Here is an 18,856-nt window from a genome sequence, read left to right as displayed (position 1 = left end):
AATGTTATAATTGGATGCTATAGAAAGTCGTAATGGATTGATCAAAATGTGTATGTTGAAAACTAATAATAAGCCTAGATTTTAACAATTTGCAATTACATGACAAAATGATAAATCTTGTACACAATGTGACCTAAACTATAGCTTATGTAATGTTACAAATGATTACATAGTGAAAGTGAATTAATATAATAGCCATGCCACATCCTCTCTGATCACACGAGAGGAGATGGTAAACTATAGAATATTAGTATCATAATCAATCAACATATGTGTTTGAATAGACAAACATGCTCCTTTCCATTCTTATTTTATCTACACTCTTCAATTTTAGGTAAGGAAAATCCATGAACCACCACCTAGAAGATATCAACCCTATTAGACTTGCAAGTAATTTCATATTCAACCCCCATAGCATAGCAGAATTGAGGAAGTTGAGAATATAGATGTACAAGGTGATGATATATTAATCACAAAATATTATTAGATGGTGCAGAGAAAGCAACCACTGTAATGTTGATCTCCACTAAGTTTGAGCATAATATAACCTAATAATTATAACCTTTGCATGCAAATCCAGCAAACATAAAAGTGCAAGCATTGTTGGTTTTGTTTTATTTAGCCCATCGCATACTTCTGGGTCCAAGATCGGGCAGTATTTTCGTACTTGGCTCTGTCATTTTTGTACGTGTGAGCTATATCTGGAACCAATGGATCATCTGGATTTGGGTCCGTTAGCAGTGAGCATATCGACAATAACACCTGCACACAACATTATTCAAATAACCTTAAACTTTATTTTGCTCCTTCTACTTCAACCCATAAAACTCAACTGCTGCAGTTGCTACGTTCAACAATAATTATAATTCAAGGGTGATTCAGCAGTAGGCAATAGTAGTTAAGGATTTAACTGCAACAATTTTATAAACCAAGTAGATGGTTAATCCAATTAAAAGCTCCAAGGTTAACATCCTATAAGGCCCCCAATCATTCATATGTAGGTGAGAAAGGGTAAAAAGGAAAATGCACTTATTGTTAATGAGGAGGGATGATGGGAATAAAAGTTCCTACAGAGTAGAGCCCACATGGGGAATTTTAGGAAAGGCTTTAAATAGGGAATGATAGGGAGAGGGTAGCTAGGTTTTCTTTTATCATCTTTATGGGAGTAGGCTACTGTTGCCGATGTAGCCGACTAGAGTCTCCATTGATGTAAAAGGGGGCTGGTGGTATGTTTCTTTATGTATTCTTTTGCTCTTGGTCATCTTGATATCAAAGTTTGTGAACATTTTGGCATTTATATATACATAAACAACTCCGAAGTACTGTCTTTGTTTGCTAGTTTGGTGTTTTTATTTAATATGAGGTTGGTAGCCTTACACATCCCTGCAGCTAAAACTCATGTATTCTATTTGATTCTTGAATCTAGGATAAGCAAACTATTTAGCCCTTGTTGATAATTTTTTAAGGTTTCAACTTAAGTGTTCGATAAGTTCCGAAATGTACAAATTGCATCCAATATTGTCCCGACCTTGATAAATTCATGGTTAACCTAATTGACAAAAATTATAAATCTAGAACTAGGAGTTTATAAGTTCTCCTTTTGGAGAGGGGATCTATCTCTCACACATACACACATTAAGTTTATAAAGAAGTTAAAAAATCTATTAAAAGGCAATTGAGACAAGGACTGGAGTTTTTTTAGTTGTGAGCCAATGCATGGGTAGTGGAATTAAACCTTTCCGTCACAGGGCCCACAATCTCCTTAACCAAACAATGCATAGATTTAAACTCCCCAACTCCTACTCTTAGTAACCTATTAAGAAGGTTCCAAATTACGAGAACTTATTGCTCGTTGGACAAATGTTAGAAGCTCAACATTATTGGGTTTTTGTTAAATGTTTAATAAAAAAATAAATCAGAACTAGAAAAAGCTTATGCAAGGTTCATAAAACAAAAAAAGAATATATAAAAACTGAAAGACAAAATCAGAATAGACATAAAAACTAAACATAATATAAAGTAAAGATTTAACGAGATGACAGAAGCATGGTAGAACCTTGGAAACAGTAAGAGCAGGGCTCCATTGCTCTTTCAAAATGTCAAGGCAGATGCTTCCATTATTGTTGATGTTAGGATGATAGACTTTGGTTTTAAAGGAAACCTGCTTAACACACAATACAACAGCCATTACTATAATATGGCCATTTCTTTGACATTCGATTTTGATCGCTTTTTCAAGGTTACAAAGAAAGAATTCAAAACAGCAGCATTAGGTAACAACAATTAAACCAAATCTACATTGTGTGAACCAAGGACATGAAAGTACAAAATAAAATAAAATTAAACACAAAAAAAATTAAAAAAAGGAGGAACTAAACCACAAAACGTGACCAACCAACCTTTCCTTTATTCTAATATGGAGACATATAACAACTCTTGGTTGAAGGGGTAACATTTTTTTTTATCATACAAGGGCAAGGGATTTGGTTGATGAGGTAACACTGAAGCATGTGTGAAAAAGCAAAGGACTCTATAAGAATGAGTTCAAGCTAAACTCCCTACCTACCTAGATATCAAAATCTTAGGTATTAAGTAACAAGAACTTGCAGTAAGGTTCTGTTAGTTGTGATGGGAATAGCAGAAACCAATTAGACACTCATAGATAAGAAACGAATAGCACACAGAGCAGAAATATATTTTGAAGTACCAAGGAAAACAAAAACAGTTTCCATCCATTGGAATAGATTCTCAACCTTCAAACTTATTCTCCAACCTTAGTGTCATGTACAGACTTTCAGGCAACAGTACCAATGGAAACAAAAATCATTAGAAACCTGTTACTTTGTTGCCACAAACCAAGAGTTGCAAGGGATCGTGAACGTGTTCCCATGAACAAAATAATTCATTGACAAATACTAGAATACAATCAAGAGGGAAAGAAAATAGAAGCAGACTGAGCAAGGAAGGCTTCACTACCTTTGGTGGCTTAAAGGGATAATCTGGTGGAAAGTGAATGTTCACTGAAAATAAACCCCCCGCATAAGGACTATCTGCTGGACCCATAATTGTTGCTTGCCAGTGAAACACGTCTTGACCAACAGGACCTGCAAATAATCTTGTAAAAAGAAAACACCAAGTGGAGAAAGATGGGTGCGAAGTGATTCAGAAGTTCCGGTGTTAGATGATGCATTATACATGTCATATAAAAGAAAAAACTCAGTTATGCTCAAATATCCATTTTCTAGGAAACCACATCCATAAAATACAGTCCCATATTACAATATTCGTGAACCACAACACCGTAAAAAATTAGACCTGTTCAAAAATAACATCAAGGACATTGCATAAGTCCAGAAAGGTAATCAAAACTATCTACCAAGATGGGCCAAACCATTATCCATATAAATTGACATTACAATTAACAATCATGGCCTAAGAAAGCTTAGAAAATGCCTCAGATTATAATATCTAGAAATATCTCATAGAAAGAAATACGGGTCTACATCGTGTTAATATCATGAAGCAAGATTCTAATTGGGAACCCAAGTTGTATAAATTGTATTTTAGTATCACAAAGCATATGCAAAAGATTGTTTCAAATTAACTTATCATAGTTCCAAATGAATGGTTTTGAATGTAAAATTTAAAAACAAGATTGGTTGTTCAGCACAAACCAGCACTGCAAGAAACTGGAGGATCCTTTTGCAGGTCTTTTAACTCCTTGGCAATACGTTTGGAAGCCATCGATGACTTCTACGCAAAATTTAAAAAAAAAAAAAAAAAAACGTATGATCAAAACTCAAATATGAAAGCATCACATCAAATTAAAAATATGCAAAAAACGCCAAGAAAATCAATGAAATGGGACTATGACTATAAATACATATAATGGATAGCACGTGTCCTTGAAACTATGTTGATCGCTTAAATGGCTATAAGCTCATTAGTAGGAAATAATATCATTCCATTCGTACTCAATAAACCTTATTCTAACAGAATCAAGACTAGAATATTCATACATTGCAATTCCAAGTAAGGAATCGCAAACAGAGAAAATAAATTATCATGATCAGAGAACTTGAGGCGTCGGCTCTTTTAGAAATTCGATTTATGATGGATGATATCATTAGTCTCCACTAAACAAACGTTTATAACAGGATGATCAGAAAGAGGCAACATACAGATAAGAAAGATAAAATCAAAAGAACAAAAGAAATAGACAAGCATGCACGACCAACATGAGCCTCTACCCTAGTAACTGGTACTATTGACAATCACACAACAATCTAAGAAAAATGAAAAAACATAATTTCAAGAGTGACCCTCAAGCAAATAAACGCCCCTCTCTTACTGACAGATGATAAAACAAGAAGATATCCTAAACTAAAATGAACTCATATAAACACAAACAACCATTTGGTGGACGATCAAGAACAAAAGAGAGAGAAGATAAAGAAAAATGGAAAAACCTTACAAGGAAAAGCAGAAAAAGAAGAGAAAGGAATCAAAATCAGAGGAAAATCAACAAAACCCAAGCCAAAGAGTTGAAAATTAAGCAGGGAGAAGAAGAGAAGAAAGGTCTGCACCTTAGGTAAGAGGAATGTATAGGGATTTGAGAAGCGATTGGAAAGGCTTGGATTTATATAGGAATTTTGACGATGCTTCGACTCTTGCCTTTGTACCTTTATTTCTTTGCATGCACACGGTTTTATTCCTTGGAAATTGTTTTTTCTTAAAAATATATATATATAAATATCGCTTGAAGCGTCCCTTTTGGGTTGGGCTTTTCACTCTTAAATCATTAAGATAGTTTTGGATTTGAAACTTGGGGGCTTTAATCCATATATCCTAAGTACTGCAAAATCGTGAGAATAGCCAAATAATAGATAACAGTTTCAAAAATAACCAAATTTAAAAATATTTTGATTAATAGCAAGATCGTTTAATGTAGATATTTTTTTGATAAATTTTTAGTCAATTTTACCTCTTCATAGACTAAAACTTTTTTTTTCTCTGATACAGTGATACAGTGTATTTTGATAGATTAAAATAATGGAATATAACCTAGAATCATGAATACAATGTATTTACAAATTATTCGATTTTGTAAAAATATTAAATAAATATTTATTTTCAGTATTGATCTCGTTTAATCAACATCACCTAGATTTATGCATTCAATTTATACCAAATTTTAGAATTTGTAGGTATTAAATCAAATAATTAACAATTTATTTTTATTAATATATATCTACTAATAGCTATTTAATTTATACTTTTTTGTTATGCATAAAATGATTCATAATATAAGGTTTGGTTAATTCTTAATAATATTTTATCATATCATACAAATACAAAATTTTTCATATAATGATTGATAATATAATTTATTTATGGTACGTTTCATAAGGTTGGTTAATTTTGAGTAACATTTTATTGTATCATTCGAATACACAATTTTTTATATTTATCATTCCTTGTTTTCGGATTATATATTTAGTAATAAATATATATTTTATCATTTGATTTAAAAAGTTTACTTAAAAGATTTCCAATACTTGAATTTAAAATTGTATTCTTCCCTGAAATTTGTGTATTTGATATAATAACTTCATATCAAGATTGTAGCCTCCCTATTAATTATGCATATAACCATTTCATAAAACGTTTCATTTAACATAATAATAAATTGACATTATTTGAGGGGAATCAATCAATTATAAGATATTTATGGATAATAAAAATTTTCTTAAACTAATGATGCCGACATTAAATGCATCGTAAATAGAGAATAAAATAATGAAAAACAGTGAGAATGACAAAATAATGGATAACAAACTGTAAAAGAATTTGAATATTTTATTTTTGGAATGAATTATATGAGAAGAGATGATTTGTTTTATTTAAATTGAAAAAGAAAAATGAAAAATGAAATATTTAAGGGAAAAAATAGTAATAATAATATTTAATAATAATAATAATAAAATAACAAATAAATTAAATCTCTTGGCCATATTCCAAAGGATGTTTATATATATATATAATAATAATAAAAATTGTGAATTGAATTCAAAATTCATCAAACTTCATATAGCATTTTAACCACACTTATGTCCAAATGCATAGTGTGATTAATTTGTCATATTAACTGAAGTCATAGTCAAGAACAAATCATTTGTATTTTTTTCAGCTTATCGTTTTCGAGACTCGTCCACCCATACACGTGCGCTAATCTCAAAATGGGCATTTGTTGAGCAAGAAATTTTGGTCAATTAAATTATGCCACATCATCACAACAAATGTTTAATAATTATATTTTTATTGGATTTTGATAATTAAGTCTACTTCCAACCAAATTCAAGTCCAATAAGCAGATTAGTCAAGTCCAAACTCAACAAGCAGATGGACCCAAGCAAAATAAAGCAAATGGACCCAAGCCCAAGTCCAAACCAATAAAGCAAATGGACCCAATCCCAAGTCCAAACCAATAAGGCAAATGGGCACAAACCCAAGCCCAAGCCCAATAGACAAATTGGTCCAAGCCCAAGTCCAACAAGTAAATGGGTCCAAGCCCATCTAAAGCTCACCAAATTTCTCTATAACTAGAGACCTTTGTCATTCATTTGAGGGGGGACTTTAGTTGAAAGAAAAATTAAAGCTCTAAAGTACTGAAGCTCTAAATAATTAAAGATTCAAACTTCTACAAGCTTTTAAGACGTGCAAGTTCGTATCAACCTCGAGATCAACATCTTCTGAAAGATTTAATACTTGAAAGATTAAACTTTCCTTGGATTCCAGAAGATCGAAGTTCAAATCGACTTGCAACTACAACATCCTGAAGACCGAAGATCAAGAAGTTTTAAGTTTTAACTTGTATTCGAGAGAAAGCATCAAATGAATAAATATTAGAGATTGTATTCACAATATTCATCAATATATCAAAGTTCAATTCCACGAATTACATTTCTTCGAAATCTCGTGAAAACAGAGAGGACAACTCTTTACCGTTAGCCCAATAAGCCTCTCATTTTAGAAGTAAGACTGGGTGAATAGATGAGGACATAAAGTACAAGACAAAATTCACTCCTACCTACTTTAGGGTTAATGGATAGACTATTCTCTTAAGGTGGATCTAAAACTAATTGTTCAATAGTGGATCAATAGGACTTAAGAAGCAAGATGTTGTCTTGGTGGTAACATGGTATGTTGACCCAATAAAGGTTACGAACAACCTGTGAATGATTAACTTGCTGATTGTGGTTATATTAAACATACACAAATATATCTATAGTGAGAGGAGTGCAACTACGAGATTTTAGTAGAATGATCGGTTAGTTAACGAATGTTGATTTAACACGGTCTAAAAAGGTTTAACCAGTTAATCTCATATCGTTGGATCCCATGATCTATAGATCCATTAGGTTCCCTTGCTAGCTCATATAGAATAAACTTATAACAGTATGATGGAATGATTCGAATTGTTTTAATTCAACAATAAAAGAGAAACCAACAAGCATATGCAATATAGTCGTCTGTTATCAGATTATAGATAAAGCTTTATGTTTAAATATGACTTAAATATAAAATATGAATACAGATTTATACTCAAAAGCTCGAAAATGATGAGAATAGTCAATGTTGTTAAAAGTTAAAATGTTAACTTTTGACTTTGAAAAGTCAAACTTTGATCGGGTAATATATTTAAATATGATTTGAATTTCAAGAAAATAAATGTGGATTCATGCTCGGGAGATCATGAATAATCAAGGAGGTCAAAATGTTGACTTTTGACTTGAAAAATTAAAGTTTGATTTTGACTAGAATGATCAAATGACCATTTTACCACTTCACTAAAGTAGTAGAAAAATCCAACATTTTGTTAGATAATTCTACTAACTCTTAATGGGGTAAGTGGAAACTCATGGTGATGACATCGAGAGCCCCACTAAGAGAATGCAATGGTGAATAATTCAACTCATTATAATTGTAACTGAAAAGTGAGGTATTGAAATTGAGTGAACTAATTACTTGTCAGAGTCGCATGTAGTTGGGTTATTTAAAGAAATTTTATCAAATTATGAAAGACTTTTTGTTAATTTAAAAAATTATTTTCTTTTGAAAGAGTTTCTCCACCAAACAAAATACCAATTTTCAACCTTTGAAAAAAGTTATTTGACCTTCCAATTCCATCACTCTCTCTATCTCAAGTTTTTTTCTTGATTCATTCATCCGTCAAGTCCTATAACTCGGTTCTAAGTTTGGAGGATAATAGATGACTATTAGTGATGGTCCAAGTTCTTGTTCGAGTAGTAGACGTTTAATTCAGAAGCTATAAAAGTAATTTCTAATAAAGTTCTGATTCATGTAGTTTAGGGTTGCATGTTAATCTCAGTAATTTTGGTAAATTTTAGATCTGTTTTTTTTGCTTTGCAAGCCTATTTTCTATTAGCAGGCGATTCATCGCTTATTTTTCTTATTCTCTGTGATTTATTCATCTTCTCTACCAAATTTCTTTCGCTCCTCTTTTAGATTTTCTTTCTTCTATTTTTATTCTTATTTTTCTTTATTTCTTCATCCTCTCTTTCTTTTTTTCATCTTCTCTTCTAGAATATCAAGATCATCTAAATATCACATTGACATAATCTAAACGACTACTTAACTAGCCAATACCATCGTTTGGCATGGTCAACACGATTGTTTAGATTTGAAGTCATTTTCCCATCGTTTTAAAATAACTACACGATCGTGTGGATATGAGCTAAACAATCGCTTACCATAGTCAACATGATCGTTTAAATTTGAAGAATTTTGTTCATTGTTAAAAAAACTACAAAATCATGTTGATACTACCTACGATGATTTATTATTTCCTACAAAATCATGTATCATGATCTTTTAGATGAAGAAATACACGCATGAATGTTCATGAATATATTATTGTGGACCAATAAGTTTTTTTCGTTTTCAAAATTGTTGGGTAAATGTTTGTTAGATGGTTGTATTTTTTTAAAATATTCCAATTATCAGTTATTATAGATTATAGACGGAGAATGGCTCTCTCTACCTCTCTCTCTCCGGAGGTCTTATTAAAATTAAGAAAAAAGTCCCTTAAAATTGGGTAAAGTGTTTTATTAAAATTAAGAAAAAAGTCCCTTAAAATTGGGTAAAGAGTTTTATTAAAATTAAGAAAAAAGTCCCTTAATGGCTCTCTCTACCTCTCTCTCTCTCTGGAGGTTTTTTATGTTTTCGTTGTAACAAACACTCTCTCTTCAGTAAGAAACCCTATCTCTCCCCCACTAGCGCCGGCGCCGACTCCGACTTTTAGCTCTTGCAACAGATATGGTCACTCATCTTCCTTTCATTCATTTTTCCATTCTATTCTTCTTTCTATCCTTCTTCTACAGATTCTGATTACCTGTTCATTTTGTTACATTATCGTTTCTTGTTTTATCTTATGCTCTCTGGATTTCTCCATCTATGCTTGTGTTTTCCCGTCTTGGTATTCCAAATAAATAATTTTTTTTGTTTGAAATTAATGCCTATGGTTATGACAGGCAAGAGGACTGAAGAAGCATTTGAAGAGGCTCAATGCTCCAAAGCATTGGATGCTCGACAAACTTGGTGGTGCATTTGTGAGTCAAATTTGTTGTTTTATTTGTTTTTCCTTTTCTTTCTGAGTTTATGAATCATAACGTTTAGTTTTATCTCTCTAATCTGTTTGTAGGCCCCCAAACCTTCATCTGGTCCTCATAAGTCGAGGGAATGCCTCCCCTTGATCCTTATATTGAGGAACCGGCTGAAGTATGCTCTCACGTACCGTGAGGTAATTGCAATTTTAATGCAACGACATGTTTTGGTCGATGGGAAGGTCAGGACTGATAAGACTTTTCCTGCTGGTTTTATGGGTATGCTTATCTTAAACTTTGTAACCTAACTAGTGTTTTAGTTTAAATCATCCAATTTATACTTACCCTTTTACATTAGTGCCTCTACAGAAGTTGTTACAGATTGCTTGCTAAATTGGTTTTTTTATTCTCGAAATTGGCTGTTGATTTTATGAACTGAATTGGGGAAATAATGGAGTGTTAACTCATCCATCCATATGGATATTGTCTTCTTTTGGTCTTATTGCTTTCCATGCCCTCATATTAGGCTATACCTAATGGTTGGTGGAGTTTATTTTATAAGTTGTATGTTATTTATTTTTGGTGGCTTGACTGTTAGCTCTCTATCGTCATTTTGGTTTAGCATTTTTTAACAATTCTTCGAAAAGTGTTGTCTGTGAATAGGAATGGGCCAAATAGTTAGGAATGCAACTATAGATATAGGTTTACCTGCCAAATTACCAAGTGGGAACAAAATGGTATTATTGATGATATGTTCAAATGGTTTGATCGATAACTCATAAACGTGTCCTGCTTGGAACTGCTTTGTATCTATGTTGCTTCATGTTCTGTTTTTTGCCTTTGTGTATACATTTTAAGCACATCACTAATTTTTGTCTCTCTCCCTCTTTAGACGTTGTGTCAATTCCCAAGACAAACGAAAATTTCCGGCTTCTTTATGACACAAAAGGTCGATTCCGTCTACACTCAGTTAGGGATGAAGAGGCTAAGGTTAGCCACTGTTCTTCTGATATTGACCTTTGACCTGCTGTTTATTACAATCTTGTTGTATAAAGTGTACTAGATTGAAAGAAAATTATATGCAATTAAAAAGGAGGTTTTGGCATCGATGGTTCATAAATCATAGGGGAGAGGTTTAGCATTTGTCTGGTTGGATTAGTGTATTCTATAATCATTCTGCATTTGTTAGTTTGATTTTTTGAAGTTAGGTGCTCCTTTCAGATTTTTATCAATTACGGTAATGGAGGAAAACGAAACACTCTGAAGTAGGGGTGATAGTCGGTTTGGTTTGGTCGGTTTTGAAGCCAACCAATAACCAAACCTAACAAATCGGTTTCACATAAGGGATCCATACCAATGTCCAATAAAAAAACAAAATCAATGGATTGGTTTTATTTGGATCAATTTATTATTGGTTTGATGCTTTGTTTTTGACATTTTCGTTTCTTCTTCCAAAGTTTAATCTTACTTTCCACTTTGGTTTGAATGTCATTTTTGGTAACTTTAAATTGAAATTTGGACTATTTCTTTCTTTATAAATTACAATTTGACATTTTTCTTTTCTTATTTTTGGCAATTTTCTAAATAAAAAAAATGCATGCTGCATAATAATTAGTCTTTTTTTTTTCTAAAGAACAAATAGTCATGCACCATAATAATTATAATACAAAAAGATACCTAATGACAGTGTATGTTTAGGGCTATATATCTACCATATGGTTCAGGTTTTCATTGGTTTTTCCCACAAAAATCCTATCCGAACCAATATGTTTTGTTTTTTTTTCCAATACAAACCAAGAAGTTCAATTGGGTACTAAAAAACTCAACCAAACAAACCATTGTTTCAGTTTAGATTGGTTTGGTTTTTTGACTTGGTTTTTTGTATGATTCCTACTCTGAAGTAACAGGCTGGAGATGCTGGACACTGTTTGTTTTCCATGATATAATTGGACGGTTCGAAGGTTGACTTTCACATTATCTTTTTGCAGTATAAGCTGTGCAAAGTTCGCTCAGTGCAGTTTGGGCAAAAGGGCATCCCTTATCTGAACACTTACGATGGACGCACAATTCGTTATCCTGACCCTCTGATTAAGGCGAATGACACCATCAAGCTAGACCTTGAGTCTAACAAGATTGCTGATTTCATCAAGTTTGATGTAGGAAATGTTGTGATGGTGACTGGTGGAAGAAACAGAGGCAGGGTGGGAGTTATAAAGAACAGGGAGAAGCATAAGGGAAGCTTTGAAACAATCCACATTCAGGATGCAACCGGGCACGAATTTGCAACTCGGCTGGGCAATGTGTTCACAATTGGTAAGGGGACTAAGCCATGGGTGTCCCTACCCAAGGGCAAGGGTATTAAATTATCCATTATCGAAGAAGCCAGGAAGAGGCTGGCAAGCCAAGCCACAGTTACTGCTTAAGACTTAGTTTAGTGTAACGTAGTCATGGATGAAAGATTGGATTTTTCTTTTGTTTTTGTATAAGTAGATCTAGAAAAGGCTGATACACTTGGATATTTCTACTTCAACTGTGTGAAGCTACTGCTATGATTTTGTCATTCCAAGACTCTTTTCTTCATGAGGGCTACTTGTTTTTCTGGTAAATGGAAAAATCTTGACTTGTGTTCGATTTGTTAAATCTTGTTCAACCTTTTAAAGGATTACACGTTAACAATAGATCGAATAATTCTATTGGAGCGGCAAAGGTTGAGTTTTACGAGAGGGAATTTCCAGGATTAGCTTGAGAAATGGGAAGATCGGAATCAACAATTTATTGAAAATTGTTTATTCTGAAGTCGGATTGCGTTATCAATAATTGCTCTTTAATCCCTACATGTGAGTGATTAAAAGGAAATTTTTATTCATTGTAATTATGTTCCATTTGTATAGAAATGTTATTTCAAAAATTTTGAAGGATAGGAATGATGGAAGGTTTTTACATGATAACCAAACAAACAAGAACGAAAAAGATGAAATCACACCCGTATTTACAAAATGCACTTTTGGTTTGTCTATCTAGTTTTTTAAGTTTTAAAATAACCCCAGGTTTAACATATGGTCTTTAAGATTTTGAGATTAGATTATTTAGATTGTTAGTCAACTATGGAAAAATGATAATTTGGTATGTTTTATTAATTTAATATTATTATTGCTACTTAGGTGGCTTTCTTGGAAAATTTCACAAACTAACCCAATATCCAAGAACTTTTCTTATGATTGATTCATTTCTTTTGATAAGTGACATTTTTGTTACGTGAAATATAATTTTTTATCTTCTTCACATCTTTAACAAACCATTTAGTTGTTTTTCTCTCTTCCGTAAACTTGTGTTTGGTATAGAGCAAGATCCATAAATAAACGAAGAGAGTGTAAGTCTTTACAAAGTTTTTTTCTTACTCACATTCATGATAATAGAAAATATGGGAGATCGTTTAATAAAACTTGGGAATAATTTAATCAAAGTTGGTAAATTGTTTAATAAAAGTTGGGATATCATTCAATAAAAATGGAAAATTTTCTTAATAAAAGTTAGAATATGTAAGAGTTAAAAAATCGTTTAATCAAAGCTGGAGATCATATAATAAAAGTTAAGAGATCGTTTAATTAAATCTGAGAGATTGTTTAATAAAAGTTGAAAGATCATTTAATAAAAATCGAGAGATCGTTTAACAAAAATTGAGAGGTTGTTTAATAAAATTTGAGATATGGTTTAATAAAAACGGGGAGATCGCTCAATAAAAGTTGGGTGATTGTTTAATAAAAATTGGATGATCGCTTAATAAAAGTTGGAAAATCTAAGAGTTAGAAAGGTTGTTAAATAAAAGTTGGGGATCGTTGAATAAAAGTTAAAAGATTGTTTAATAAAAATTGGGCGACTGTTTAACAAAAATCGGGAGATCACTCAATAAAATTAGTCGGAAGATCGCTCAATGAAAATTGAGAGATTGTTTACTAAAAGTTGAGGGATGACTTAATAAATGATAGAGATAGTTTAATAAAAGTTGAGAGATCATTTAATAAAGTTTGGGAGATCATTTAATAAATCTTTAATAAATAGATATTATATAAATAAATCTTTGTCAAATAAATTTTTATTTAATAAAATATTTGTTAAAATAAATCTTTATTAAACTATCTCCACCTTTTATTAAACGATCTCCCAACTTCAATCTCTCAAATTTTTAATTTTATTAAGCAATCTCTCTAATTTTATTAAACGGTCTCCCAACCTTTATTAAATACCAAAAAGAGGGGTTGGATCCTATTATTTGGTTCCTTGAAATAATGAGTATCACATCCCTATACTTTTAGCCCGAAAGCGTGAAATCTGTTGGAATTTTTGTCCTAAAACTCATAGATTGTAAATATAATTCATTGATCGTTATTAATAAAGTGTTATTGTTGTAATAATTGTTATTGATTAAATTATTAGTTTTGCCTTAATAACCAAAATCCAATAAACTAACATCCTAAGCTGTTTAATGAGTCTTGAACAGTATGTAGAGACATATAGGGATCAATGTTCAAAATCAGCTTAAAGGGTCTATAGTATAAGGATAAGAGCTGGGTACCTTATCCTGGTAACACTATTCATACGGTTCACTTTGTATTTGATACAAACACAATGATCCAACGCGTTCGTGTAGTTGACATGCGAGTGAGGGTATCCTATGTAATGAGTTTGCATAAGATCGGATCGCGAATTAGTAACCACTAGATGTAACTCCGTTAACTAGTTAAGTTTCTATTTCACTAGGATGACCTAAGTAACTTAGTTTTAATCCTGAGTGTGTTATGAACTCCTGTTCGCGAGGGATTGTCCTTTAATTTGTATAGGTGAGAGTTGCCAGATCGCCAACTCAATAAGCTTATCATTTTGTGGACAAGACCGAGTGAGGAGTTGTGAAACTTAATTACACAAGATGAAATTTACTCATTCCCTACTTTATGGTAAGTAGATGAGTGTTCCCTTAAATGATGTCTCCAAATCTTGAATAAAGGGCCCTACCCTCTCCATGGCACGAGAGGGGTTTCTGTTTATTGGTAGGACCATAAACAAGTTGTTCATTGGAGGAGTACTAATATTTAAGGATTAGAGGTAAGCCAATGGTAAAATTGTAAATTGACCCAACTGGTGTTACGAACACTCGTGAAGGACTAACTTACTGTTATTGGTTTATATCCGTGGACACAGAAATATATCTACAGTGAGAAGAGTTCAGCTGTGAATCTTTAGTGGAGTGTACACACAGTTAATATGGTGTAGAGATAAAAGCTAGTTTGAATATCTCTTTAAAATGTTTTGCAAAGATTAAATTATTTAGTATGATTTGTTCAGTTAAACTGTTTAGAAATGTATGAGTTTGTTACTTAAATGTTTATGACTACACCAGGTCTCATTATTTCGTATTTAGACTACTGTAATCATAGCATTCAAGAATAAACATATTTGTACTTGTTGCTCAGACAGCTAAGCTTAATATGCTTCTTTCAATGTATTAATCATCTTCTCCTCATGTAGCCCATTTCACCCCGTGGTTGCCTTGACTCATTATGTGCACGTAATAGTTAGCTCATTGATAGGAAGTAACTAATAGTTGGAATATCATTCATAATCAAACCATACTTTGAAGCGCATATAAAACATATAACATTTTCATGTAAATCTCTTTGAAGACGTTTATATTGAAATTCCTCGTGCACATCATCGAAGATTGTATAAGAAAACTAGAATTCATTAAAACACTTTAAAGAAAACAATCACAACACTTGGGAAATAAACTTTAAGGGCTTTTTTTTTTCTTCTTCTTCTTCTCGTGTAGATCAATTAGCAGCACTTTAACACTTAATCTTTTCTTTTCAAATTCTCTCAATAATAATATTAAATCTTTAGCTGAAAACCATTATTTATATTATATCCAAATCAGCTTAGTCACCCTTAAACTCTTGTTAGTTTGTCAACTTCTACTTTTAATGGTACACGTATAAGCTTAAGGTTTAACTTAATCATACTTAACTTAATCTCTACTTGTGGCCCATTACAACACTTGGAAAACTTCTGGAAACTTTTTTTACTTCTTCTCGCCAAGTCTTTCTTCTCACAAAACACTTTAATCGCATGACAACACAACTTTCACAAATCTTGTCGTCTGACATTTCTCACGAGATAACTTGATTATCAACTCTTTACTTCAACACACCTCCTTTTTGTCCCAACCGCCTAGTTAAGAACACTTAGTCAAATTTTAACCTCTTAGTTATTAATTTAGGTGTGGATCTTACAACTGTTGACTTCACGTTGTCTTTTGGGCTAAAAGTAGGTGGTCTAAGAGGGGGTGTAACAATTTATATATCTTGCTAATAATACAAGACATGATACTATATTTTTCAATAAATCTATTAGTTAGATATAGCTCCTCTCTTGCAAAAGATATTGGAATTGAATTAAGCATATACTCTGTTATCTCCGACGAACAATTGATATGAGTTTATTTTATTCAAATAAATCAATTTTTGATTTAGTTGATTTTGTAGATTCTTGATGTTTATCTGATCCACACAAAGCTAGATCTCAAACAGATTATCTATTCATACATGGAGGAACTGTTATATCATGAAGATCAGTAAAAAAGACAATAACAACCACTTTCTCAAATCATGCTAAAATTATTGGAATGCATGAGGCAAGTCGAGAATGTGTATGGCTAAAATTATTGACTTAACACATTTATGGAACATGCGACTTGTCTTCTAGTAAAATTCTTCCAACGATAATATACGAAGACAAAACGACATGTGTAACTCAAATCAAATGAGGTTATATTAAAGGAGATAAAACAAAACATATTTCACCAAAGCTTTTCTACACTAATGATCTTGAAGAAAATGGTGACACTATCGTACAAATTTGTTCAGAGAATAACCGAATAGACTTATTTACAAAATTATTACATATCGCAACAATTGAAAAATTGGTACACAACATTAGAATGTAGCAACTTAGAGATCTCAAGTGATGTTTTAATGAGGAGAGTAAATTTTATTTTTGCAAGTGTATAAATTATATGATACTTGTGTTATTATTTTTCCTTGACTATGATTTTTGTATCCATTGGAGTTTTTCTTAGTAAGGTTTTAATGATGCATATTCCATATATGTAATGTGCAACTAAGGAAAAATATTATATATATTAGTAAAATAGATGTCGTTACAGTACTTAGTGTCATTGCATGTCATGTGCCATTCTATAATTTATTATTTTCTAAATTATTGTTTACATATTTTGTTTATATATTATATTTTTTTCATCCCACATCTTTCTCACAAATAGCATTTTTTATAATTAAGATAAATATATACTCATTAAGTGAAGATTTAGGAAATTGATTTTAATAGATAATTAGTGACAATATTAACTATTTAAACAGTTGCAATGCGGGTGAAAAATTGTTGCTGATTCAAAAGGAAATTGTCAAAATGGAGAAAAAGATTTAGATAGAAAATGAAGTATAAATATGGTTTTTTCTAATTTCGAAAAATCAATTATTGAAATAGAAAATTATAAATATATATTTAATAAATTAAGTTACTTATAGTTAGGAAATGGTGTATAATAATTTTTCTATAATTAGTAGAAGCCTGAGTCATAAACAAACAAGAAATCCGTAACAAATTCCCTAATCCTTTTGGAATTCGACGTTTATCCAAATATTCCCTTCCGTTTCTTTATAAGTTGTTGATTCTCACAGTTCAGATATCACATTTCACTGCCCGATCTTCTTTTTCATCATCATATCAATCTCTAAAAGACCACATTTCAGTTTTCTTCTAATTTTTCTTTATACCGATGGAAATCGATTTGACTCCTCAACTGCCCAAGAAGATCTATGGCAGTGATGGAGGTTCCTATTATGCCTGGTCCCCCAAGGAACTTCCCATGCTCCGTGAAGGAAACATCGGCGCCTCCAAGCTCGCCCTCGAGAAAAATGGATTCGCTCTCCCTCGTTACTCTGATTCCGCCAAGGTCGCTTATGTTCTTCAAGGTAGTTTTTCAGTCTTCTTGATCGTGTTTCAACTGCTGTTTTTGTTTTTGTTTCTTTTGATCTATTTGGATCTATTTTTCTATTTTCTGTGTTGATCGAAGATTGATTTCGGTAAAAGAATCTAATCGATGTGCTAAACTTTTTAGGTAATGGAGTAGCCGGAATCATTCTACCGGAATCGGAGGAGAAGGTGATTGCAATCAAGAAAGGAGATGCGATTGCGCTTCCGTTCGGTGTGGTGACTTGGTGGTTCAACAAAGAAGCTACCGATCTGGTGGTTTTGTTCTTAGGCGACACATCGAAGGCTCACAAATCAGGCGAGTTCACTGATTTCTTCTTAACTGGTGCCAATGGAATTTTCACTGGCTTCTCCACGGAGTTCGTCGGACGAGCTTGGGATATGGATGAGGCATCGGTGAAATCTCTAGTGAAGAATCAAACCGGAACGGGAATTGTGAAACTAAAGGAAGGAACTAAGATGCCAGAGCCGAAGAAGGAGCACCGAAATGGAATGGCGTTGAACTGTGAGGAAGCACCATTGGATGTTGACGTGAAGAACGGAGGACGAGTTGTGGTTCTGAACACGAAGAACCTCCCGTTGGTAGGAGAGGTAGGATTGGGAGCCGATCTGGTTCGTTTGGACGGAAGTGCAATGTGCTCGCCTGGATTCTCTTGCGATTCGGCATTGCAGGTGACATACATCGTGAAAGGAAGTGGAAGAGCGGAGGTTGTAGGAGTGGACGGGAAGAAGGTTCTGGAGACAAGAGTGAAAGCTGGAAACCTGTTCATAGTACCAAGATTCTTCGTGGTATCGAAGATCGGAGATCCTGAAGGAATGGAGTGGTTCTCCATTATCAGCACTCCGAATCCTGTTTTCACTCACCTGGCAGGTAGTATCGGCGTCTGGAAAGCTCTGTCGCCGGAAGTTATTGAGGCAGCGTTCAATGTGGAGGCGGATTTGGTGAAGAATTTCTCTTCCAAGAGGTCTTCGGATGCGATCTTCTTCCCTCCTTCAAATTAGAATAAATTTTCATCTTCTTCAAACAAGTCCTTTTTTTCTTTCCCTCCGATTAGGTTAGATTTACAGAAGATTTTGTTCTGCTTTTCTCGCTTTGTTGTAAGCTTCAGAGCTTGAGTTATTGAATAATATGATTTCTTTTTCTATTTCAATTTGTTTGGCTTTCT

The 18,856-nt window shown here is 32.7% G+C and overlaps 3 protein-coding genes across 4 annotated transcripts; 2 read left to right on the top strand and 1 right to left on the bottom strand.

The window, feature by feature from the left end:
• Positions 1 to 367: 367 nt before the first annotated feature.
• Positions 368 to 4,731, bottom strand: LOC101214912 (ubiquitin-conjugating enzyme E2-17 kDa). 2 transcript variants are annotated; one of them, XM_004150350.3, is made up of 5 exons: positions 4,587 to 4,731; positions 3,675 to 3,753; positions 2,977 to 3,104; positions 2,057 to 2,161; positions 368 to 762 (listed from the first exon to the last, which is right to left on the bottom strand). In XM_004150350.3, the coding sequence occupies exons 2-5, from the start codon at positions 3,742 to 3,744 to the stop codon at positions 619 to 621; spliced, it is 447 nt and encodes a 148-aa protein (XP_004150398.1). In that variant the 5' UTR covers positions 3,745 to 3,753; positions 4,587 to 4,731; the 3' UTR covers positions 368 to 618. The 2 variants fall into 2 exon arrangements, with proteins under 2 accessions (XP_004150398.1, XP_011659089.1); XM_011660787.2 differs by having other exon boundaries at positions 3,675 to 3,750; positions 4,587 to 4,667.
• Positions 4,732 to 9,183: 4,452 nt separating this feature from the next.
• LOC101213866 (40S ribosomal protein S4-3) lies at positions 9,184 to 12,266 on the top strand. Its single transcript, XM_004150347.3, has 5 exons — positions 9,184 to 9,342; positions 9,555 to 9,632; positions 9,725 to 9,905; positions 10,519 to 10,616; positions 11,615 to 12,266. Exons 1-5 carry the CDS (start codon positions 9,340 to 9,342, stop codon positions 12,047 to 12,049), a joined length of 795 nt encoding a protein of 264 aa, XP_004150395.3. The 5' UTR covers positions 9,184 to 9,339; the 3' UTR covers positions 12,050 to 12,266.
• Positions 12,267 to 17,275: 5,009 nt separating this feature from the next.
• LOC101213623 (glutelin type-D 1) lies at positions 17,276 to 18,841 on the top strand. Its single transcript, XM_004150346.3, has 2 exons — positions 17,276 to 17,671; positions 17,818 to 18,841. Exons 1-2 carry the CDS (start codon positions 17,476 to 17,478, stop codon positions 18,690 to 18,692), a joined length of 1,071 nt encoding a protein of 356 aa, XP_004150394.1. The 5' UTR covers positions 17,276 to 17,475; the 3' UTR covers positions 18,693 to 18,841.
• Positions 18,842 to 18,856: the final 15 nt, after the last annotated feature.

The sequence above is a fragment of the Cucumis sativus genome, chromosome 7 (genome assembly GCF_000004075.3).
Source record: "Cucumis sativus cultivar 9930 chromosome 7, Cucumber_9930_V3, whole genome shotgun sequence".
In the NCBI taxonomy this organism is placed as follows: Eukaryota; Viridiplantae; Streptophyta; class Magnoliopsida; order Cucurbitales; family Cucurbitaceae; genus Cucumis; species Cucumis sativus.
The sequence above is the reverse complement of the archived record's forward strand: the minus strand, read 5'-3'. Positions and strand labels throughout refer to the sequence as shown.